The 24,665-nt window shown below is 41.8% G+C and overlaps 1 protein-coding gene across 1 annotated transcript; it reads right to left on the reverse strand.

The window, feature by feature from the left end:
- Window positions 1–3,003: 3,003 nt before the first annotated feature.
- LOC122177827 (interleukin-1 receptor type 2-like) lies at window positions 3,004–23,061 on the reverse strand. Its single transcript, XM_042867569.1, has 10 exons — window positions 22,959–23,061; window positions 21,708–21,835; window positions 21,350–21,608; window positions 19,677–19,851; window positions 18,108–18,282; window positions 17,350–17,415; window positions 15,728–15,863; window positions 13,481–13,626; window positions 11,805–12,197; window positions 3,004–3,074 (listed from the first exon to the last, which is right to left on the reverse strand). The coding sequence occupies exons 1-9, from the start codon at window positions 22,982–22,984 to the stop codon at window positions 12,070–12,072; spliced, it is 1,239 nt and encodes a 412-aa protein (XP_042723503.1). The 5' UTR covers window positions 22,985–23,061; the 3' UTR covers window positions 3,004–3,074; window positions 11,805–12,069.
- Between the last annotated feature and the right edge of the window lie 1,604 nt (window positions 23,062–24,665).

Raw genomic sequence — 24,665 nt, forward strand, 5'->3', positions numbered from 1 at the left:
GGAAATTAGCTAACAAAATATATTTCTCACATTTTTTCCATTTTTTTCTAATGGTGTCTTTATGTGTCAGGAATGAAACAAGTAAATCAGCCCCACAGGTTAAAGGAAATTGAGAACATCTTTTTATCTGAAGAAAGCAATTGTCCTTGTTTCTGGAAAGAAATCCATGCTTTTTTAGATTATGGTTGCTTGATACAAGTCTGAAAGGAGAATGGCAGATAGTCTTTGTCTTGAGTTGCGGATGAGAGGGTGTGTTTCAAAGCTAAGCTCAGTCTCTCCTCTCTGTACCCTGAATCATGAGGGATGTGCCAGTATGCACTGTTGAAGGATGCAGATTGAGACGTAAAATGCTTAAGTGTTTCTGCAAAATACTTGAGAACCAAATGGCCTTCAACAGCAGTTTACACCCTAAACTGAAAGCACAGGTTTGTTCTCAGTCAAGGAAGGAAAAGTACCTCTTTATGGGAACTGGGAAGATATTTTCCAGCTTAAGTAGTCGTCATCAACAGGCAGATACTTGTGGAAAAGCTTTCCTTCTCATCTGAATCCAAGAAAGCAGTGGAGAGATACTGAGTGAGAACATATGGCGTGATTTCACCTCCTTATAGCCAAATTGCAAGAAAAAAATTAGCAACAAGAAAGTGGAAAATGCCTGAGTAGAGACTGTGCCTGGGTGTAGGCAGAGGGGACTGAGCCGGGAGTCACAAAAAGCAGGGGAGGGGTTGGGGGAAGTAAAGAGTCATCACGTAAGTGGCAAGCAGTAGAAATAACCATAAACCACAATCAGCAATTTTAAATGGTGCTATCCTTCTGTGTCTACCCACAATAAGTGGTATACACTGTTGCACCATTTCCATAGTTGCATCCTCCATCCCTTTGACTTCAGCTGGGCCTGGCTTGGATAACATTGTCATGGTTCCATGTTTTTTGTTTTTGTTTTTTTTTTGTTTTTGGGTTTCAGTATTCCACATCAAAACATCATGTAGTGTACGGGGCATTAAAGTGTCACTGCCCCAATCCCAGCTACCTATCCCTGTACATTACAGCAGTCACGGGATCTGGCCCTTCCGGGTGGGGGGGGCGCTCTCTTGCTGCCTGGCAGTGGGTGCTGGAGGTGCTTTCCTAGCCGTTCCAAGCTTTTCAGGTTTGAATCGGTCCCGGGAACTCTCTCTCTCTCATCTCGTCTGATTTATTAATCTCAATTGCAATTAAATTGTATATATTGTGTTATCTTGTATTCCAATATTATAGTGAAATAAGTTTTCCTCCATAGATTGTTGCCGCTGTTCTTTTCCTCCCTTCCTTCCTTCCCATTTTTGTGGGACTGGGGTGGAGGGGGGAGGGCAGAGGCCTGTCGCCCCTGTCACGGACATAGATTGATCTGGTCAAATCCGTGACAAACATTCACCTTACCACTGAGAGTTTTAATTTTAAAAAAAATGGCTTTTTTAAAAGGAAAACATGCATACAATGTTGCACATACTCTTTCTTTCTCTCCATCCTACCCTTTTGTGCATTCACTATGAAGTATAGGAAGTAGATCCTTAAGCCCATAGTGCAAACACAGCTCTGAAAATCTGTGCAAGACCCTGCCTTTAAACTCTGAGAGTCCCAAGGTTCTAGTGAAGTCTTCAGGAGATTCCAACGTTTGTCATGTTTTGTAAAGCATCCTGAGGTCTGTGAGAGGTCAGCAACTAACTCGTATTCATTTATTATTATTATTATGTAAAAATGTATGAAACTGCTGAATAGTAAGTTGCAAAAGTCTAAAATATTTCAGAGGGAAGCATACGTCCCCTATGCTAATGGCTTTCCAAGCTATAAGGTACAAGCTCTCCACTAATATTTGGTTTTAGTCTATTTCTGTGCATAAAACCAACTGTAATGAAAGCCAATGGATTTTGAACACAGGGAGGTCAAAAGGTGAGCAAACAACTTACACCTAGCGAAAAAATAAATGTGCCAACTCTAAAATTGCCCCCTTTTTTCAACAAAAACATACACACAGTCCTGAATGTACAAGTTCAGACCGAGTTAAAATCTGCAATTGTATTGATCTTGGCAACATGCTGTGTTTCATGACAAGTTTGACATTTAACTACCTGCACAACCATAGTGTTTAAATGACATGAGAAGTGTAGAAGTTTGAGAATACGGTACTATCAACAACTACATTTAAAAAAAAACACTTTAGATATACCTCAGCTCAGAGTATTTTGTAGTCATGCACAAATAATTTGCGGTCTCTGACCACATTCATGAAACCTGCACTCAACTCACATGGAAAGGTTGAATGACAGGATATGGCCACAGGCATCCATGATTCAGTGACATGTTTTGTTTTGTGTTGGAAAACTCAACTATGTGCCAATTCCATATTAGATAAACAACAAGGAGTCAAAGGCTCCCATCTCAAAAGACAACATGCACTGCCTCAGCCCTGGGAAACATACCAGACCCTAGTACAGGCAGAAGTCAAAATGATTGCACCTAAATACATGTGTGCACAGAGCAGAAGCCAGAGCTGACATCACCTGGGATTTCAACTAAATTAAAACAAACAAACAAACAAACAAAAAACACCCCAAAGCAGAGATTACAGATGAACACGAACTGCGACTATAACAAGGCTTTCTCCTGTCTCACAGGAGGAAATATGAGAGGCAGGGTATGGAGGGCAGGAAGGCCAGACAACCTGGCCACTCTGACGAGAATTCCCATTTTAAGAGAATGGGTGCTAGAGGAGTTGCACTTCTCCCTAAACAAAAACCTGTTTATTTCAGGCTACAATTATGTTTTGATTCAATAAACCTGTGACAGCAGGCCACTTTTTAAATCCTTTTTCTCTGCCCCCAGCATTCCTTTCAATGACAGAACATACTGCTTTCATTTGAAGGCAAGAGTTGGGTGTCCAGAAGCTCTAGATTGCTGTCAAGACTGCCAAATTTGGGACTCTTAGGTCCTGTTCTGCAGCACACTAAACACCAAGACCTGGCATCTCCACTCAGGTTGCTCTGTTTGATTTTCCACATCCAGAATGGCAGGGCCCACAACATGACATCTCCTCCTTTTGCCTGTGGAGCAGAGGGAAAGATAGCAGAATCATTAAGTCTGGAAAGATCAATAAGATCATCCAGTCCAACCATCAATGCATGTCTGGGACTACTCCAGACCATGTCTTTCAGTGCCACATCCACATCGTTCTTGGACACCTCCAGGGACAGTGACTCCATACCTCCCTGAACAGCCTGTGCCAATACCTAACCACTCCTTGAGAAGGAATTTTTCCTAATATCCAACCTGAACCTCCCCTGACAGGTAAGATCTGTGAAGATGCAATGGAGTTTTCTTTCAGCCATTCTTATGCAAGACATCTTGGGAAGAGAGAAAGGAGAAAGACTACTGCTTACAGGGACAGGCCTCTTTGCTCTTCTTCCCCTTCTCCATGAGGGAGCATAAGTCCTATTTGTATATTCTAGGTTTCCTGAATGAGTGCTCTTCACTGGAAGGCAGGTAAATGGGGGTAGCATCCACTCAGAGGAACTCATACAGCTGTAAGAGGCCTGCACACACCTTATCATGTAGAAGTGGCCTCAAAGTTGCGAGCAAGGCTCAATGAGCCCAGAGGGAGACACCTGTATTTGTAACACTGGTGAGGGCATTCAGCTGGAGAGAATGAGCCTATCTCCTTGTGTGCTTGATCTCCCCACATCCTCTTTGCTGAAATACATGCTACAAAAATAACAGATGAAAGGAAGATGAAAAAGCATAAGTGCTGAAACTAGAGCAATTCCCTAGAGAGACATGACATGAAGGATAATCTATTTAAATAATGTTTTGCCTCTACAAACAAGCTGTAACATACTCAGACTTCCTTGAAGTGTTGCATAATAACAATTGGGTTTTAAGAATAACATGACTAAAGTCCCACAATACACTTATAAATGTCATTTTAGAAGTGGGATGTGATTTCCTTTCTTAATAAAAAAGAAATCTAATGAATGCAAATGTTAAATATTCCAAGAAGTATACCTAAACTGCAAAACTGATGAGTAGTATACACACCAATGCTCAGGCTGCTTCTGGATAGCCAGTGTGTTCTGGCATCAGTGAGTAGACTGATGATTACAGATTTGACTTAAGGGCCAGTGTTACATCTGTATAAATCAATATTCTGTTTTATAATTCAGTTTAAAAATAATATCCAGGCACAGACTATAATCCGGTAATGGGATCCCAGGAGCTGTAACATACTTCTGCCAACCCACTAGCAGTGATGTTTCAGCAGTTGGTTTCTGTCCCCAGAGGCTCACTGCCAGGACTGTGCATCAGGTGCTACCATGACTTATCATTGCTGCACCTTTTTCTCCTTGTTTCTAGTGATCTGACATTGCTGATAGAGACTTCACTCTTGCTTGCATAGTATGCTGACACTGTGGGCTTTTGATGGGGAGCTCCTGATAACCCTCACCATGTCAGTGTTTCTCCATTGTGGTTTCTAGTGCACCACCAAGTGTGAAAGCCACAGGAGCAGCCATTAAGCCTTAAAATAAACAAGTCAAAAGTTACATCTGTGAGATGGAGTGAATGAGAGCAGAAAAGGGTTTGAGGGCCTCTTCATCTCTGCGTAACACAGGCACTTGGGTCATAGGAAGAGATAACTCATCTCTTACAACACGGTTTTGTGTAGAGGTTGGATCAGTCCCTCCAATAGGAAAGCAGACTCTTTAAGTGCTGTTTTCCAGGGGCAGCTGGCATCTTCAAGAAGAGCTTAAAGCAGATTAGGTCATTGGACATGACTACAAAGCTATCCAGTAATTGTCTGTAGCATGTAATTCTTTTTACTTCCATCTCTTAAGAGCTTGAAAGGGCTGTATACATTTTTCAGTGGAGATTTAGCTGAGGAAATGAAACAATTGCACAATAATTAAACACTTAGGCGTCAGTTTGTATCTGCATCTCTCCAGAGTTTTTAAATAATGGAAATGAAGTGTACATAGCTGCAAGAAACAATGTAGCTTTGCAGGAAGACTCCCTGCTGTAATGTGCATCGAATCATTTTCATAGACATACCCAGCTTCACATTAAAAGTCACATATTTTCCTCCCCTTTACTCCTGCTGAGAAGCTCTTTCAAGACCTCACTGTTGTGCAGTGATTAGTTTCCAGCGTAATTTTGGTTATGCATTTTTTTATCTTCTTTACCTGGAATATTTACATGCACAAGATCTCCATCCCCCCTGCGTCTGCAGCACTTCATAGCCCTCCCTGCAGGAAATCACTCTCTGCCATCTCTTACATTCCCCCATTCCATATTTCCTAAATGGCACTGTGTCTGTGTGATAAAATAAACAAATAAATAGCATTTTCCTATCTGTTCTTTCCTAACAATGAACAATCAGTCATGTAGGACTCTGCCCCTCATACGTGAAGACATGAATTTGTGACCTTTCTCTACATTATATCCTCAGACATTTTACTGGTTTACATTCAGCAAGTCAACTAAAATTTGTGGCCAGAGGTAAGGCACCTGTTTCTCCCCTGAACAGACAGCTCCTCTCTTCCACAGGAAAGAGGTTCTTGTCTTCACTGTTCACAGTTTACATAGGGTACAGTGACAAGAGCTGAGAAACCATTGCCGTTAGCTGACTCTCTCTTCTGGAGAACACTTGAGTTGACTGACAACCAGTCATGGTACGTCCTAGTCCAAAGGAAAAGATTGGTAGCAATGTTTTGAGGAAACTTGTAATGATACTCTCTGTTTATTCAGTTCATCTCTGTCCCCAGCTTGAAAACCACAGATCAGTTGAGAGTTATAATTGTTGTAAGTAAACTAACACGGTAGCAACTATTTCCAGTCATAGTCTGGCCTCCCTAACACTTACGGCAAAGTGCATTTAGGAGACAGAACAAGCAAACAGGATGATTCATTTAGCCTGCAGCTAAGCAGATGGATGAATCCTCAGTAATCTAAGGCAAAACAAGACCTCTGTATCTGTACCATGAAAACACAGAAGGCAGAAAAGCTGGTCACTCTGCACTGTCCACAAAGAAACCAGAGCCCACCAAGACTTCCAGGTCTATTAAACTTAAGTACACAGAAGTAAAATGCTATGTATCAAATGAACAAACAGTAAAAGCAGTGAGAAAGAGAGAACGGAAAGAGAGGATTTATACTTTTTATCAGGACTGAGAGTGAGAGGCTCTGTTAGTACATGGCAGAAGAGCACATTGCCTGAAGCTGTAATCAGATTTTGAGATAATTTCAATTTATGCAAAGACCCAACATTGGGGGGAGGGACACACAATCAAATGAGCCAAACTAGACTTTGTCATTAAGGATTCAGTAACGGGTGAATGTCCCAAGTTTTGATAGGTGAGTCTCTGTAAGGTTTTGAAAGTGTCCCCGTTGTTATTAAGCATCCAGCTCTACCTTGAGGAACTTCAGGAAGACAGCAGCGCGTCCCTCCTGAAAAACTGACCACTGCTATATTTGATCTGTGTTATTGAGCACCTTGGCATCACGTATATCAGCTAATGTATAAACTGCCACGGAGAATAAGCCCTGGGACTGCCTGCCATCACACAGCAGACCTTCCAGTCCCAAGGAGGCTCTGGTCCTGCCCCACAAACACTGCAGCTTTCTTTTCTTCCTGTAATAGCTATGGCTGCTCTCCAGGCCATGAACCGCTCCGTGAGCCGCAAGTATTTTTCCATCAGTCAGGCATTTTCAGCCTGTTCTTTTTCTGTTGGGTACATCCATCTGTGCTTGCCTTCCAACTTTTTGCAGTATTTTTCTTTGGTGTGAGCTCGTGTCCTTGCTCTGTTCAGGGAGCTGCCAGCATTAGAGTCATTTCCTGAGAAAGTCCATCAACTTTGGCTGCGTGAAAGGGTGTCTCTGGGCTTAAATCTACTATTTCTTTCTATAACCAATAGGAGAGGACAGGGAGTTCTCAGCTCCAAAATGAACTCCTTATTTTGTTTTGCTCTGCTGTGTTTCTTGTCTTGCAAACTGGAAACAATCATCAAGCATTGTCATCAGTTATTCCTGTATTTAAAGCCTAATTTCTGGCAATGGTGTTTTGCATTTCTTGTGCTTTCTCTTGCTTACTTCCCCCCTCCAGCTTGTAAAATTAATATTTGTAACCTTCTTGTCTTGATCTACCACAGTTGGCTCTGTGCATAGGTCTGATTTTTATTTCCACTTGCTCTCACATTTATTCAAGGGTTTTGCCTGAGAATCAGCAGACTCTTCACTGCTCTCCAAATTGTGTTCACATTGTTTCAGTTGCTACTTAGATGAAACAGTAGTTATGTTTTCCATTTAAATGGACAGCTGGTATCAAGATATGGTAAGTAACACAAGAAAATTATTGTTAATTAAACTCACTCTTCCTGAAAATAACTATTTCCATGGAAAATTATGCTATTCTGGAAACTAGCTCACACAAAGGCTGCAGGACACCAGGCTTTTCCCTTTGTAGATGTTGCTTTGAAATTGTTGCAGACAGATGAGCTCTACCTACAAATGCTGCAGACACACACAGTCCCATGAATGTGGTGGCCTTGCCCTCCTTGCATCATTGATTTTTCTGAAAAGAAATGTTGTGGTGCAGAGCCCTAGGCCCTGGAATTGAAGAGACTATCTCTTCTAGTGTGTTTCTTTTCAGGTTTTATTATAAGCTAATAGGTACAACTAAATCCTCAGACTCAGTCTGCCTTGAGACTCAGGATATTTTCTCCTCAAAATACATTAGACTTCATTAAACCAGGCATGTCCAACCCGAGGACAAAGGGCCACATGTGGCCTGGCCCAGCCCTGAGTGTGCACCCATCACTCAGCAACAGCCACACATCGTTGCAGTTGGCACTGTCTGAACTTAAATTAAAGCATGGGGAAGGCACAGTGCAGTGCTAACTCAAGAGACGGCAAATAATGTTATGGATTATGATATATTGTCTAAGCACACACCTGTGAACAGCAAAAAATATGCAGTTTTTCTTTCCACTGTGATGAAGGCATTTGAGGATAAGTTTCAAGACTGCCAAAAAAATCATCAGTTTTTTTTTTTTTGTATATTTGCAACTCCATTTTCAGTTGATATAAATACATTACCTAAAAAATTTCAAAAAGAGTGTATAGAATTGCAATCAGATTTTCAACTCAAAAATCTGATCATACATTTCCTACATGTGTCTCTTTTATAACACCCAAAATATCGGAGAAATACATCCCTCCCTTTACAGTCACACATTATTTTTGTCATCATTTTTTGGCAGTACGTACATTTGAACAACTATTTTCATGGATGAAGCACAGGAAGAGCAAAAATTTCACCAAAATTCTCTGATGAACACCTAAGAATTGCAATCACAACCATTTAATCAACCTGATGCACTGGTTTCGCATTAAAAGGGTCAAATATCTCACTGGTTTTATGCTTTTGTTGCTATCTATTTATGTTTAAATAAACAATATTAGCAATTAAAATAAGTTTTGTTACTTATATACTGTAATGATATTATTACATATTTTATGAGGGCTGCTCCAAAAGTAATGTCTCCTGTTTTATTTTATTGGCCCATGATGTCAGAGGCAGATGTTGGTGGGATGGCAGTAGGGGTTGAACCTTCCCACCAATATTCCGTTATGTGTTGTTGCCATGTGACAGATGGCAGCAGAGGGACAATCTGACACAATGCAGTCTGACATGGAAGTGTGGATGGAGCAAAGGCGTGTCACTGAATTCCTTAATGCACAGAAAAAGTCACCACTGACGTTCACTGGTGCCTGCTGAATATTTCCAGCCTCAAGGGTCAGTGGAGGGACCAAATATTACAAAGTCTGGAAGCTAGAGAGAGAATTATTACCCAATCCCACCCCAATCCCTTGGGAGACAAAGGAGCAGAGACAGCTCTGACAGTGGCAACAGTCAGGAAAGGAACCTGGTCCATAAAGATTAATTTGCCTTTTGGTGTGAAAAGGCAGTACTGCAGAGTAAGAGCAGAAGCTGCTGTAGGACTGAGCCCATCCTCTGCAGTCCCACAGAGTCACTGCTGCCAGGGGACAAGCTTCTCTGCTGGAAGAAGTGTGGCACTCCTAGACAGCCACTGTACACTTACCTTCCTACCCAAATCACACACTGGCATTTCATTTTGTTTAGTTTTCCTTTTTCGTGTAATATTTTCAAGAACATATGGACCTTATTACAATTATTTACATCAGTACAAAACATTTATGTTGTGTAGTTTGTTTGAATGAGCAAAAACCACTTAACAAAAGATTATCCTTTTTTTCCTTACATTCCCCTTGTATTCAAGGCACCACTGAGTAACCACAAATCTCCTTATGTCCAAATTTTATCTCACATTCATACTTCCTTCTCCAGTTTGGAAGACAGTCTGAGGTATCAACTTTCTCTGGCACCAGCACTCCATGTAACAAGTTCCACTTCTTTTCCACTACTGAGTGAAATCCAACTCCTCTCCTGCAGCCAGATGTGTCATCATGCGACTCACAGAGCATACATGAAGAGCAAATTACATTTTGAAAGGTTACATTTATTGAAAAACCTAATTCTCTAGTTAGAGAACAGAAATTGTTGAAAAAGAGCACTGCTGATTTACCTAAAACCTTCTCTTATCTCATGTTCCTTCCAGCAATGTTCAGAATTTTTCTTCCTTCAAAGAATAGATATGCAAGAAAACTAACATTTTCCAGCACACTCAGCCACCTTTTTCACATCCGCCCATAAAATATATGTATTCTTTCTCATCATCTTTAATATCCTGCACTTGGAAACAATAATTCCTGTGGTCTTGTCTGGTTGTCATTGACTCAAACTGTCAGAAATCCAACTCCTGTATCTTCACAGAAAACAATTAGAATATTTGAAGAGAAATTATGACTTGAATCTCATAAGCTGTGACAATTCCTGCTAATAGAATTAAGGATTTCTTAATTCAAGCCACATCCTTCCTTTGAAATGCTTCAAATATTTTTAGGGTGTAAATTCAGAGCCAACTTTAAGTGGTGGTGGAAAGCACTTTGATTATGGCCTCTCCCAGACAAATGGGAGTAGTTCATCTCTGTAGTTTGGTTCCATGCAGTTCCAAAATTCTTACTTTACAAATTTGTTTATTTGGAGCCAGCATTTTCCTGATTATTTTTTCTTTGAGTTTGAAAAGTGTCTGTGGTGAACTACCAAAATAAATCTTTTTCTTTGGTGTCCATGAGAGGCGTCACTTATGGATCTGTAATGATCTAAATTTTAAAGCTGGATCTCTTCCCCTCCTATGCAGATGAAGATAATACATATGATGGAACTACTTATCCACTGTTGTGTATTGCTTGGAAGACAGAACAACCAGGTTCTTCTACTCATTTTGATTCTCAAACTGCAGCATGGTTACTGATTACTTATTGCTCCCTTCTGGTTTTTAACAAGACTTGAATCCAGTTAGACAAAGCCAAATGGGCAGCATTTTGCATCATGACTGCATACTTCACTGTAAAGGATGCGTGGTTCCCAAAACTGCATCATGGTGCACATTTTTTTACAGGAATCTATTAAAGACATTCATATCATTAAAGACATTCATATCAGAGAGGAGGAGCAGGCCAGCAACAGAAGTTGGAAGACCAAAGGACAAGACTGTCCATTATTACTGGTAATTTGTCCAATCACTTCCAGGAATAAAACTTTATTTGTATCAGTCAAATGACTTTCTAAACACTAAAACATTATCCAAATTCTTTTCTTGGCAAAGATAACAACGTTACAGCTGCCTGTGAATCTCTGGATATGAGATGTTGGCAGATGCAAGAGAGCTGAATTCTCCAGTGTACACTATTGTTATTCCATTACATTGAGGTAGTTATCTCTGGGAGAGGGATATTCTGAGACAACCAATTAATGTAAAGAACAATCTGAATGGTAAAAGAAAAAAAAAAATTCTGAAAAAGTTCATAGATTTACAGTTGAGATGACAATTGTATTAGGATCTGGAAAAAAGAAAGATAGGCTTTTTAAAGCAAAAATAAAGTGAGTTTGGGTGCAGAAGGAAACTACATTTTTACACTGGTGCAGATTAACCCTTTTGGAGATGATAGCTTTCTTATTGCTTCATAGAATCACAGAATCATAGAATCGCTCAGGTTGGAAAAGACCTTAAAGATCATGGAGTCCAGCCACAATGTCACCATACTACCCTGACTCTAACAACCCTCCACTAAATCATGTCCCTGAGCACCACATCCAAACAGTTTTTAAACACATCCAGGGATGGTGACTCAACCACCTCCCTGGGGAGCCAATTCCAGTGCTTAACAACCCTTTCTGTACAGAAGTGTTTCCTGATACCCAACCTAAACTTACCCTGGTGCAACTTGAGGCCATTTCCCTTCATCTTGTCACCTGTCACCAGTGAGAAGAGACCAACCCAGCTCTCACTGTAAGCACCTTTCAGATACTGGAAGAGAGCAATAAGGTCTCCCCTCAGCCTCCTTTTCCCCAGTCTAAACAGCCCCAGTTCCTTCAGTCTCTCCTCATGGGGCATATTCTCCAAGCCTTTCACAAGCCCTGTTGCCCTTCTTTGGACCTGCTTCAGCACCTTTCCCTTTCTATATGGAGGTATCCAAAACTGAAACTGAACTGAACTGAACTGGGTTTTTGCATATATATATATATATATTTTTAAGGTTCTCAGCTTTCTCTACACCTTTCCCCCCCCCCAACCCTCCCCTTCCCCCAAAGGATAAAACTATTGGAAATACAAAGGAGAAAATAATCTAACTTTCCTTACCTGTCTCATAACAAGGGCATGTACGTGGGACGCTGCATTTCAAAATGCGGTAAGTCACAGCCTAGCCACAAAACAATAGAAATAGGTTCCCCCAAACATATTTCTAACTTAATCAAATCATGGAAGACATGGAGAAGAAGAAAAAAAGCTGATAATACATCCATCTGGAAAAGAAGTGTGTCTGGTCCAAAATGTATCCCTGTGTCTCACATGAAAGATAGCCAGGATGAACTTTTCACTGTTGGCAGTGAGAATAAAGCAGATCTTAAACCTTTGCTATTGTATATCCTTTATCAGCTCTCTGCTTCCAGCACTTATGTATGCATATTCCTGCCAGGAAGACACAGGCCAATGCGACTGGAATTGTTGCAACGTACCAGGGCAAGCCGACAGCTGGAAAAGTAAAGAAATGACGTATTATCAGAAAACATGGTTCTCTATGCTCAAAGAGGAAGAGGAGAAGCCAAATTAAAAAGGATGTCTGCAAATTAACCTTTCAGCAGGGCTAACTGCTTCTGAAAGGAAGAGGTCTATTGATGCTCTGGGACATATGTTTATTGGGGTGGGAGGAAAGCATTGGAAAACAATGGAAGATGAGAATTTACAGTTCAGTCCTTTTGTGTACACATGGCTCTTCCCTGCTCGGGGTGGTTGTATATTTTCAATCTTAATTTGGTGAAAGCAGCGACACTTCAAGCAGGAAATAAAGGTACCGCATGGAAAGAGAATACATAATAGCTATTCCACTCAACCTCTGTGAACAGTTTTCTCTGTTCTTTCAAGAGCACTTGAAAAATTATTAACGATCAAGATGAGACTGTGAGCTTCTTCCCAAAATACACCTGATTTCCTCAGTTTTGTATTATGCAGGCCCATACTGGTTCATGGGTTGCCTCCTCTGTAGCAATACTTGTGTAGCTCATGGAAGACCTGGGCAGCACATTGTATAGATATGTGAATACAAGTCCCTCATCGTATGATGCTGGCGTGGGTTATGAGATACAACTCATAATGAAGACTGTAATTGTTCATGTATCTTTCTAACACGGTGTGAGCAAGCTTTGGTGATTCATCAGTGTTATGCAAGGAAACAATTAGCATTGCTTCATACTGTTTTTACAGCTGGTTCTTAGCCAACAGTCACAACATGAATTGCACTGAGTTTAGGGCTTCTCTTTCCATCACTAAGAACCAAAATAACAACAGCCACCATTATTTATATTTCTTGTTATTTTGGCAGCAGTTTGAGGAAATGGAACTCTTTGATCTTTATTTTGCTATTGTCTTTTTTTTTTTCCTACTTGTTGAGGAACTGGGTAAGATCTGTCCCTGTTGCATCCAGTGAGAGTGTGCCAGTAATCTCAATGGAGCCATCATTTCACAAAATGTATCTATATTTGAACCTTATCCAGCGAACAGATATACCAGCACAGATTTTTATGCCTGTGGAAAATGTCAGCAAGTGACCTACAGAAAGTGTTCTTTGTGAACAGACTATTCTAAAACGTTGAGCATTTTGAGTCTACATGTGAAAGAGGTAACCAATATCTCCCAAGCAATTATCACACTAATACTAAGGTCTGAAAGCATAAAATACTTCAATTGTAATTTAGATTTAGAATAAGTATAACAATTGCAGCCTGTTTCTCTCCAAGATAAGTAGTTAAATTAGTTACCTTCCTGCTTGACCCGTGTTGGCAGTACTTGGGATCCATATCTGTTCTGGGCCAGACACTTAAAATCTGTGTAAAAATCCACTTCTTCCACAGATTTAAAAATCAGTGGAACTTCAATGAAGTTCTCACCATTTTCTGTGATTTCTCTGGAAGAAAAAGAAAAATTAAATGTGAGTTCCTTTTATCAGCTCTCTATGGTGGGCTCATTCTAACAGCACATTGCAAGAAGCTGCATTGGATATTTACTCATTTCTGAACTAGCTCCTCTGCCTTACAGGACACTGCGTCACCCAGACTAGTTCTACCAACTCACTGAGTTTCCTCCTTTCCATTCAGTACCCATGCTGCACTCACTGAATCTTCCAGGAAAAAAAGATCTAGATTTGTCCTGCAAAAATGAAAGCAGGGAAGAAATGCAAGCAGAACTGTGTATAACTGAGCTCCCCACACAGCATCATGGAAGGATCTTGTTCCTTCTCTCTGACTCTCTGATTACCTATTCAATTTATGAGATTGATTCTGGGAGAGGGCATACGTAAAACACAAACCTGCAGCCCCTCTCTCAGCAAACTGAGCCACCATACCTGCTTATCATCCACCCAAAACCGAGATTTCAGTACAAGCAACTGTCTAGAAAGTTTCTAGCCTGATTTCTCCATCAGTGCAACTACTGAAAAGTGGTTTTCTAGGTGCAGAATAATTCTAGAATATTATCTCTGGATGTCTTTTAGTCACTGATGGAGAATTTATCCAGCTGCTCTGTAATGATTTGTTCATGGTTTTGCTATGCGCCATGACAATGGATTTGCCTGTGCACACATCCTGGGTCAGTACCACAGGAAGGCAGCAACTTGGCTGTGGGTGCTTTGACACAGACTTCTGTGAAAAATGTTTTTTGTTTTTGTTTGTTTGTTTGTTTTTGTTTTTTTTTCCAGTTATATTTGACCTGTTTTGATGCAGTGCCTCTGGAGGAACCCAGAAGAACTGTGGCAGCTTCATACCATGGGTTCTTTGTGATCCCGAGCTGATGTAGCCTCCCTCCTCATGCTGTTATGTAGTAATGTATAATAGTAGCAGCAGAAAAAGCAGCAGCAGCAGTGGCAACAGCAATACAGGTCTAAGTAAGAAAGCATATGTGTTGTTCTATTCTGAATCCTGTAGACGCTCCCGCTGTTCCACTGTGTATTTTAAGGCATCTCACCATGAGTTCAAGGCTTTCTCATTTATTCATGTAAACAACATTATAAATTAATATACTCAGTCAAGCTGTAAGGAATAACAAAGCACATAAAGGCTCAGATCCCCAGCTGTCAATGTTACGTCTGGTTGTAACTGTGCAATAAACTCCACATGGCCAGGTTGTTATGTAGCCCTGAGGCTGAAAACAGCCCACATCCACAAATATTAAACACTTTTGCCCCTCAAAATAGGGATGCCATATCCCCAGATCCTGTTGCCAATGCCTCTTGCATCATGGTAAGTCCTAATACCTAGCCAGGAGTGGTTTGGACAAACCGTATCTGGTGAGTGACCAGTTTAATTGTTAACAGCATAGGCAAAATGTCAAGTCTTGAGGTATGCAGCTATGAGGCAACTCAGAGAATGGCTCAAGATAGGGAGAGACAATGAACCATGGCAAGAGGATGTTTTCCCTCCCACCAGCATCCTGCTTGGTGCTGCCCTGGTGCCAGCACTAGCACTCTCTGGACATCTTTGAGAGTCAGTTTAACTATTAACTAACAATAAAGGAACAATCCTAAGGGGAAAAATAACAATAAATAAATTAACAATAATTAGAATAACAATAATAAAAAGTGCAAACCAGAAAACACAGACAGTTTTCTGCTATCTCAGTGTATTCAGAGGTTCATGAAGTATCACACGAATGCCAGGGCTGGTGCAAAGGCAAGGATGTTGACGTTTCCTTGGCACAGGGCAAGAAGAGAAATAAGACAGGCACTGGGAAGGATCAAGGCCCCTTGCTTATCACTGCAGTCAACTCATACATCAGCTCAGCTACCCACAAAACTGCACTTCAATGTAAGGCTCTTTGTTGGCTCATTTACAGTATAAAGACCTGCTTGGGCTGATCTGCACTTATTTGTTTTGTTGATTTTATGTTTTCATTTGCTTATTTTTCTCAGCTCTCTCCTGCACTTCTGGGCTCTCCATATCCCATTTCATTACCTGGCATCCAGCTGAAAGCCCCTGTTGCACCACAACCACAAGAACTTTCACCCGACTTACTGTCGTTCCCCTTCCATAACTCTGTTTTGCTTGTAAACCACATCGATCGTGGTATCATTCGCTAACCATTCCACATCAGTATAGATGTTGCTGTTTGGTCCAGCAAATACTTTACATGGGAGAGTCATCTTGGAGCCTGTTGGCAGAGGAAGATTAAAAAAACGTTCAGATATATGTTGAGATCTACTCTTTCTCCTGGTGAACAGAGCATCCCATGGGAGATTGAGTTCCCACACATGTCAAGCACTACTACATTGAAAACTGATGTTAAGCCCCAGCTTGCATTTGCTCCCCTACCCCTTGGCAGCTAGACAATTCAGTTTGGCAGTCCTTTCCACTACTTAGCAAATTACTTTTCCATTCCAGCAGTTATCAATCCTCGTACAATACATATTTCTTAGGAGACAAAGCTATGTTCCTATGCTCCTTCTGCTGTTTTGCAGTTCAAAGGGCAAGGTTGCTCCAGAGCAATTGCTCTAACCCACAGCGATGCAGATGAGGACATTCAGTACTAGATGAGACCCTTGGGGACAACGTGACCATGCAAAAATTCAGAAATGTTGCTGTAATTGTTGCAACTCTGAGCTAAGGATAAGGAGCCCTCCTTATCCACACTGGTGGATATTTATTTCATATGGAAAACGCTTGGCTCAATAATCGTACAGTAATTCTGAAGAGAATACAGTACACTCCATGGGGCAGACAGGCAAAAAAAGAAAGACAGTGTTACACTTGCAGAAAGAAAAGTGGTAGTGAAAACTAAGGCTCATGGAACATAGCTGTGTGTATAATACCCAAGTTAGGAGACCTTAGTGTCAGATATACATGGCATTCTCTAAAATGAGGGAAAGCAATGCTGAAAGAACTTCTGTACAGTGAGGTGACGGAGCACTGGAACAGGCTGCCCAGGGAGGTCATGGAGTCTCCTTCTCTGGAGATGTTCAAGACCTGCCTGGATGCTGACCTGTGCGACCTACTGTAGGGAACCTGCTTTGGCAGGGGGGTTGGACTCGATGATCTCAGGAGGTCCCTTCCAACCCCTACAATTCTGTGATTCTGTGATTCTGTGAAATGCATTGTTACAGCATCATCTTTGAAGAAAAATTGAGATTTTTGCAAGAAATGTTCTAGCTAGTGATAGATAACTCTCTGGTTCAAACATTAAGAAGCAATGAAAAATGTCTCCTCTCAACTGGGTGGTTCACTCAAAGCCACCTGTCAACCTAGGGCTGACTGGGGGAATATTGAAAAACGCATGTTCTTGACAAAGGAGGAATTCTGAGCAGCTGATCCAAGCACGCAAACATACCTTTCATGCTTTGTTGCTAAAATCTACAACTATTTTGCTTTGGTTTGCACAAGGAGACATGTTTAGTGAGCATGGTGGTGATGTGCTGATGATTGGACTAGATGATCTTAGCGGTCTTTTCCTTGCTGATTCCATGATGTTATGAAAATAGTTTCTTATGGCAGACAATAAGAAGGAAAAACTACAATGAAAAAACTACCACAGCACCAACATTCAGTTAATATAATTGAGACCAATAAATCAGGGTACAAATCAGGGAACCTGCTCTAATTTTCTTCCAATTAGACACTTTCAAAATAATACTGATCCTTACCAAGAGCAGCTGACGTTGTCTTCTGAGTTGGATACACAATTATGGGGGTAATTCTCTTTTCTTGTTCTGCACAAAGAGAGAACAGAGTCAGTGCTACCACGACAGAAATAACAGGCGTTGTAAGGTGCTGCTCGGCTCAGCATCTTGCACTTCTCACACAGCAGTTTGTTTCTAAACTCCGCGGCAAGGAGAGTCATTACCCACCCAGAGACTCTGTCAGCGGGGATAGACGGGCCCAACCCGGCATCGTGACCCCGCGTGATGGATGAGGAAGGCAGGGATGGCGAGGGGATCGGAGTAACGCCGAGCCCAAGGGTGCCACAGCCTCCGGCCGCCCCCTGGTGCCCGCCGGGCGCCCAGCAGCAGCAGCCGGGCCAGCGGCTCAAGCCGCCTTGAGGAACAGCGGTTTTCCCCCAGCCCTGGAGAGAATACTCACTGTTTTATTTCCTAAGCCCTCTGAAGTCGTTCTTATCGACCTCCAGCCCCCTGAGAGATTAATTACTCGGTTTTAAGACCGCAGGCAGTTGCCATTGCGACAGCCAGTTCTGCCTCCTGCTGCTGAATGCCAGGGCAAGCTCTGAGGTTAGCCAAAGGGCTATGTCAGCCATGCTGCTGGAAACCCCCCGGCTTCAGCATCAAAAGCCAGTATGCCTTCTACCCTACTTGGCAGTACTGAATCTGAGCTCCTCTCCCTGATTTCACCAGCAAACCATCTGTTGCAAAAGCTTTCTTAAGTGTTCTCAGTGGTCAGTATTTACCAAGAATCTGCAGTTTAATTGTTCTGGTGATTTCATATGTGTCACCTTCATATGGAAAAGTCATTTTGCAGGTGTAGTAGCCAGAGTCTGTTGGTAATACAGACGTGAAGAACAGAGAAGACGACTCCTTCAGAAATACAAATTTTTCACTGTCATCTTCCAGAAGCAGAGCATCCTGAAGAAAGGACAACTTATGTTACAGCTCAGATAGGTGTGGGTAAACCCTGTGTAACCTCCAGACAAAATTATTTATCTTTGTCTCTCTCTTACAAAAAGTGTGCTGATCACTGTTGAATCTGTGCAGCTTCACTTTCCCACCATAATTCAAGTTCTATGAATACGTTTTCCTCACCAAAAGGTTCTGAGTCATTATATGAAGTATGAAGAACTGCTACTTTAGCATATCTTTCCAGTAACACACATTTTAAAATGGAAAAATACACTAGGTTACTTCCTGAGTCCTCTTATGAGCAATCACGTAAGACATTCTTCTAAGATAAATAAATTACGGTAATCATAAAGGTTTTCACAATATTGTTTTCCGTACATGGCCTCATAAGAGCACATTCAGAGGCACTCTTCTAAGACAAATACATTTCAGTCATCATGGAATCACAGAATGATTTGAATTGGAAGGGACCTCAAAGCCCACCCAGCCCCAGCCCCTGCCATGGGCAGGGCTGCCCCCACCAGCTCAGGCTGCCCAGGGCCCCATCCAACCTGGCCTTGAGCACCTCCAGGGATGGGGCACCACGGCTTCTCTGGGCAGCTGTGCCAGCACCTCACTGCCCTCTGAGTAAAAAATTTCCCCCTAACATCCGATCTAAATCTCCCCACTTTAACACCATACCCCCTTGTCCTATCATAATCTAAACCATGTATAAATTTGTGTTCCCTCCTGCTTATAAGCTCCCTTTAAATATTATTCAGTATAATAGCATGTCATGCAGTCCTTCATAACACTATAACTGATCGTGCAAGATCTCATAAACTGTGAAAAATTTCTGCTCTGTCCCACTAATGCTCACACACAGATGGGAGCCCTCCTTCTGGAAGGCAGGATAGCTCTTCTGAGTTGTGGCAGGAAACAAGTTGTGGGGAAGGCCATAGACCAACAAGTGAGACAGGAGACCATGATAAGCTCTGAGTGATGATCCTGCTCTCAGTACCTCAGAATGCTGTAATCCAGTTGATCGTTGAAGGCTATCTCCTCTGAACAGCTCACACAGGAGGTCTTACTTTGTGGGATTCCCTACAGGGGCTGTTAAAAGAAGCGTAGCACCAAAGAGAAAAGCCTAATCTGAAATGGCTATCCTGGAATCAGGTTAGGTGAGCTGGACTTTAAAACACTCCCTATGGAGCACTTCAGACCACAATGAACCCACCCCAGAGAACCTTTCCTAAAATACATACACCCATCCCATAAATCCCAATATATTATGCTACAACATCAGATTCCTCATGATTTAACAACACAATGCTCCGGACAAACAGAAAGTGAAGATAGATGTTCGTCTACAAATGAGACAGTGTTTTAGATTTTGCATGAAGAGAAATTGAAAATTCTACCTTGTACCATTGGAGCTCTGTGTTTGTCCTGTTTGTTGTAAACTCCCACAGGTTGGGGCAAACGAGCTTCCCAGAGCTGAAAGTGAAGAGGACCTGGGGATAGGCGATGTCCCGAGCAGCTGCCTTCTGCACAACCGTGAGGTGGATGGACACCTCAGCACAATAGGAGGAGTTCCTGAAGACAGCAAGTAGACATGAGCACACAACGCTGGTGAGGAGAGCTCAAGTGGCTCTTTAGTCCTCCTTCAAATCTCTTCCTCTCTTGTGTAAACTAAGCTTGCTGTGCCACCCTAGACTAAGTCACGATTTTTGATTTTACAACACCTAAATACTCCACCTAAATACTAGCAGATATGTCACAAACTCTCCACTTCTTTCTTTGGCAGAGGTCTTGACTGTGAACACTGATTGCAATGTAAGGGAGAAATAAAAAGTTTAAAGCGTGTATTAAAATACATCTGCAGTCACTACTGTGCAGCCAGCAGCTTTTTCCTTGAGGACATATTATTTTACGCAGGGAAGAAGGTTTCAAAGTTTTACAGTATTTATTTCTTTCTCCTGGTCCCAAGAGGCAATTGTTTCCAGCCCCAGGAAGGATCAAAATGCATGTCACTTGGGGGATACAGGTGCTTGAGCTGCATCCTCTTCCTCTTCCTCTACCCTCATTTCATAGCATGCTGAAGAAATGTTTTACTTCAATGATATGAGATGAACATAGGGTTTGTTTCTATTCTATCAACTCTGTAACAATGTTAGCGGTGAAGCTATGTACTTAGCCTCTGCATATGTTTCTCAAACGGGTTTCACAACATTTTACTACATTTGGAATCCATGGATGCATATGGATACTGCATAATGTGGAGCGAGGTGTTCACTGTCAGGCGTGCCCTGGGAGGTGGCAGGAAGGAGGAGCTGGCAGGGACAAGGACCCTATATCATATGGCTTTCAAGCCTCAGTGGCACTGGTGGTTTCTGCCTTCCTCACTCCACCACAAGACCAGATCCCCTTCCTCTTTCAAAACTATAGAGCAGGCTGTCAGACTGTAAACACACAGAAAACAACGACCTGGAAAGAGCCTTGGCTCACATTGCAAACCACTGTAGTATCACAAGTCTAATCCCAGCCCCATAAACGCACATTGAGTCTCATGTGAGATCTTCCAGCAATGCCAAAGCAATCCAATTCTGATTAAAAACGTGAAGTAGAAGAAAAGTAAAGTTCAGGAAAAAGGAACAGGGAAGAAGAAAGAATCACAGAATGCTGCCTTGGGGTATTCTTTATAAGGCAATCTCAAATGCAAACAATACTGTCTGCTTCTCTAAAGCTGTGATGTAGGAGTTGCAATCTGCAGGGTACCCTGTTTGCAGCACACCTCTGCTCACTGCAGCCCTGACTGAACAAAAAATAAGCTAAAGCGAACTTTCATGTACACTTCTTCCTTGTGAGATTACAGAATGACAATCCTTGTCAGTATGCATTGAGATTTCAGTTTATATATATATGTATAGGAGACACAACTTTTAACATTTCTAACTTTCCGTATTTTTTCCCTAATAAAGCCAGTAAGGAAATGATCTTACACAAATAAGCTCTGAGGACAGCTAGACTCAAATTAATCTATTTTAGGCACAGCAACCTTGTTAGTGAATTGAAGTTCCTTTTAAACACCTACCTTCTGGTACAGATATACACTCCTGAATCTTCTTGTCTTGCTGGCAAAAACCAGAGCGCGTCTCCTTTTGCCCAGATTCTTGGATCTTCATCTCTTCCTAATATCATGGTTTTTGAATCATTTTTGTACCATGTGATATTATGTGTCAATGCAGAAAAATCCACATGTTTGTATCTGGGGGAAGGGCATTTCAGAACCACAGGCTCTCCGTGCAGTTCATAGTAGTATTGGAAAAACATGGTGTGATCTGGGCAGTTTTCTATATGAATTAGAGACATTTAGTCATTACTGTTGGCCAGGCATACTAAAGAAAAGGAAAAGGAGACAGAAAATAAAACAACCAAACCCATGCCCTTACCTGTGCTTTTCCCTTGCTGGAGCTTGAAAGCAGAGGCACACACTGTGCATGTAATCAAGGCAAAGAAGAACCCATGCATTCTTTCCCAGAGGAAATGGGAAGAAGATTGAGGGAAAGTGTCTTGAAATCTGCAGGCAAGTTTTTTATGACACAGAAGATACAATCAAAATACTCAACATTAACTAAAGGGTTTACTATTCTTCTCCTAACTCCAGACTTGGAAAGCTTTGATAGGCCTTGATGAACGAAAGTGCTTCTTCTCTCCCAATTGAGAAAAGATAATTTGTGGAACAAGAGCATCTGGCTTAGTGCAAATGCTTCTTGTCTGTCATTTTCCTGTTACCCTGGGAGATGCAAACAACACACCACAAGATGCTGCTGTCCCCGCGGTAGAAGGGTAGAAAAATACAGCTCTGTGTATTTTGCAATAAGCTGTGACTGAGGCATGGGCCAGATGCTTCAACTTAGCTGTAGTGTAGCTTGTTTGGATAAGCACAGGAGAAAAGCTGCAGTACTGCAGACTCTTCAAGTCTCTGCTAAGGCTCTACGCCCTCATTAATCCTCTGCCACATTATCTTCTCCACTGTGGCTACCAAAGTAGGCCGGGCAGCACATATCTGCAAGCAAACAGTATAACCAGAGAGCCAAGCTCTCAGTGTCTCCAACAAATTTATCTCCTGAGACAACAGCTTTGACTCCCATGGTGTGCACACCCACCTTGCTGTTGGGACACGTGAGTTCTCTCATGTGAACACCATAACAATCTGTGCAAGCAAATGATGACAAAAGCCCTGAACAACAAGTCCTAGGTATCTGGCACAGTGACCTCAGGGGAAAACAAAACTATCTGCTACAAGTCATTCATTAGCCATCATACAGTCGTGAGCACAATGGCTAGCACAAAGTCAATCTCTTACTTAATAATACACCATTATAACACTGAGTTGCCTCCTGTAGTACAAGGTCTTCACTCATTTCCAGCACACCGATGTGGAGCTGTATCCCTTCTCAGGGCCGTACCTGGATCTGGAACTTGTGACTCCCTTTGCTGCATTAACAGCCCCAAAGGTACGCAAGGAACATACTGTAGGAGGAGATTTTCTCTCTTTTTATATCCTTAGCTTAATCAAAATACTTGGTTATTTAATTCAGTCCCTTCAGTTTAATATCAAGCAGTCTCCATGGGCCCTACACAAACAGAAGCTTTTAGGGATAGCTTTCCTTCCCAGATCTATGTTAAGATTCACTTACCTGTGGTTCTGCATCCTTTCAACCATTAGTTTCTCATGAAAAGATGTGAGAATGAAATTGCTGGTATGGACGTTATATAGAGCTTAACTGAAGGCACAGCGGAAATTTGTCTCCCGTTGCCCAATCAAATTTGTGTCAAAACCAAGTGACATTTTAGGTCTATCTTTCTTTCCTTCCGCAGAGTGAGGATGAGGGAAATACAGGCAAAGAGAAAGAAAATATGCGCTTGGATTTCCCAAAAAAGGGGAAATGACTGCTAAATATATGAGTAAATTTCCCTTTTTCTGACGAATGGTAGTTTGCTTACACTCATGTCTTCACATGACTTTCTTATACTCTGCCTGAAATAAAATTTCTCATGGGTAACAAAAGGTGTCTTTCAGCACAGTCAGCAGCAAAATAACTGCAGTCTTCACACAGTGTGTTTTGCAAGTTTTCGTGTGGACAATACGGCAGGTTTTTCCTCTTTTGTGATTTCTCAGATAGCTTGTGAATCACGAATGGGTTGATTCCTCTTTCTTTCCATGACACCCATCTCAATGTCACACTTTGTATGGAGGCTGTCTTCACAGTGGAGTATGAAGAACAGACAGATGTAGGCAGGTCATGCTCTCGGGGTTCATAAGCGGAATGGTAAGATAAGGGTTACTAACTGCGGTAATGTTGACATCCACCTTTCTAGAAGAGGGCAGTCAAGTGTAAGACTTCAGTCAGCAACAGTACCACAGGTCAGTTTTGCCTTGTCCAAACATGTGATGCCTCCTGTGGGCTATTCAGTATTTCTCCCAGCCTCTTGATCCTTGGGAAACCAGCCATCATGCACTGCGTCACTGCTGGCAATGTGTGGTGTCTGGCTGACCTCCCGGAGCTGGAGCTGGCACACGCATTCCTGCCCACAGATCTCAGACAAACCTCAGCGGAGCAGCCCTGGATCTGGAGCACTAGGATCCTAACTTGATGTTAAGGCTTCCTCATGCTCTCACTAACCAAATAATGACTCAAAAATGAAAACAAAATAACCACTTAAGATCACACTGCCATTTTCTACAAGGAGAAGTACTATACAGCTGATGGCATCTATCAACATACTGCAGCCTTTAGGGATATGTCATAACTTCATGTTGCACATTTTCTTTTGTTCAGGCATTATCCACAACATTACTGTAATTTCAGGAAGTAAACAACAGGGAAGGAATCATGAAGCTTCATATTTCAATCTGGGATGGTCTTATAGTTTCCATATTTGATCAACACAGTCATTGCAAGGATCTCCATAGCTATCAGACCCACTTGCGTCCGTCTGTTTTTCCTCAGACAGTTCTGTTATCCATAAACCAAACAGGCTGATAATGCAAATATCATTAGCTACTGTCAAGAGAAAGGACTCATCTCTGTTCATACTAGATGCCCTTGTCTGGGCTACAAAAGCACTAGTCTGGTTTTCTGGAGACCCTGCACTGCATTCTGAGCATCCAAACTCATGAATTAAGATGATTTTAGCCCTTCCTTTGCCAGATCATTGTACAGCAGCCAAAAAGAAGGTCTGTCAGATAAGGTGAACCATTTTATATGAAATATAAGTTCAGACTATTACTACACAACAGTCTTCACTTACGCAATGGAGATGGGAGTCTCTAATGAATCATAGAATCAAAGAATCATAGAACAGTTTGGATTGGAAGGGACCTTTAAGATCACCTGGTTCCA

This window comes from Lagopus leucura, unplaced genomic scaffold (assembly GCF_019238085.1).
Source record: "Lagopus leucura isolate 7727_CA_CO unplaced genomic scaffold, USGS_WTPT01 Super-Scaffold_100001, whole genome shotgun sequence".
Taxonomy (NCBI): Eukaryota; Metazoa; Chordata; class Aves; order Galliformes; family Phasianidae; genus Lagopus; species Lagopus leucura.

Coding starts and splice junctions, on each gene's coding strand:
- LOC122177827 (XM_042867569.1), bottom strand. CDS start 22,984: ATGGTTGAAAGGATGCAGAACCACAG. Junction 18,283..19,676: donor CAGAGCTCCAATGGTACAAG/GTAGAATTTTCA, acceptor TCCTTTCTTCAG/GATGCTCTGCTTCTGGAAGA. Junction 15,864..17,349: donor GACAACGTCAGCTGCTCTTG/GTAAGGATCAGT, acceptor CTCTGCCAACAG/GCTCCAAGATGACTCTCCCA.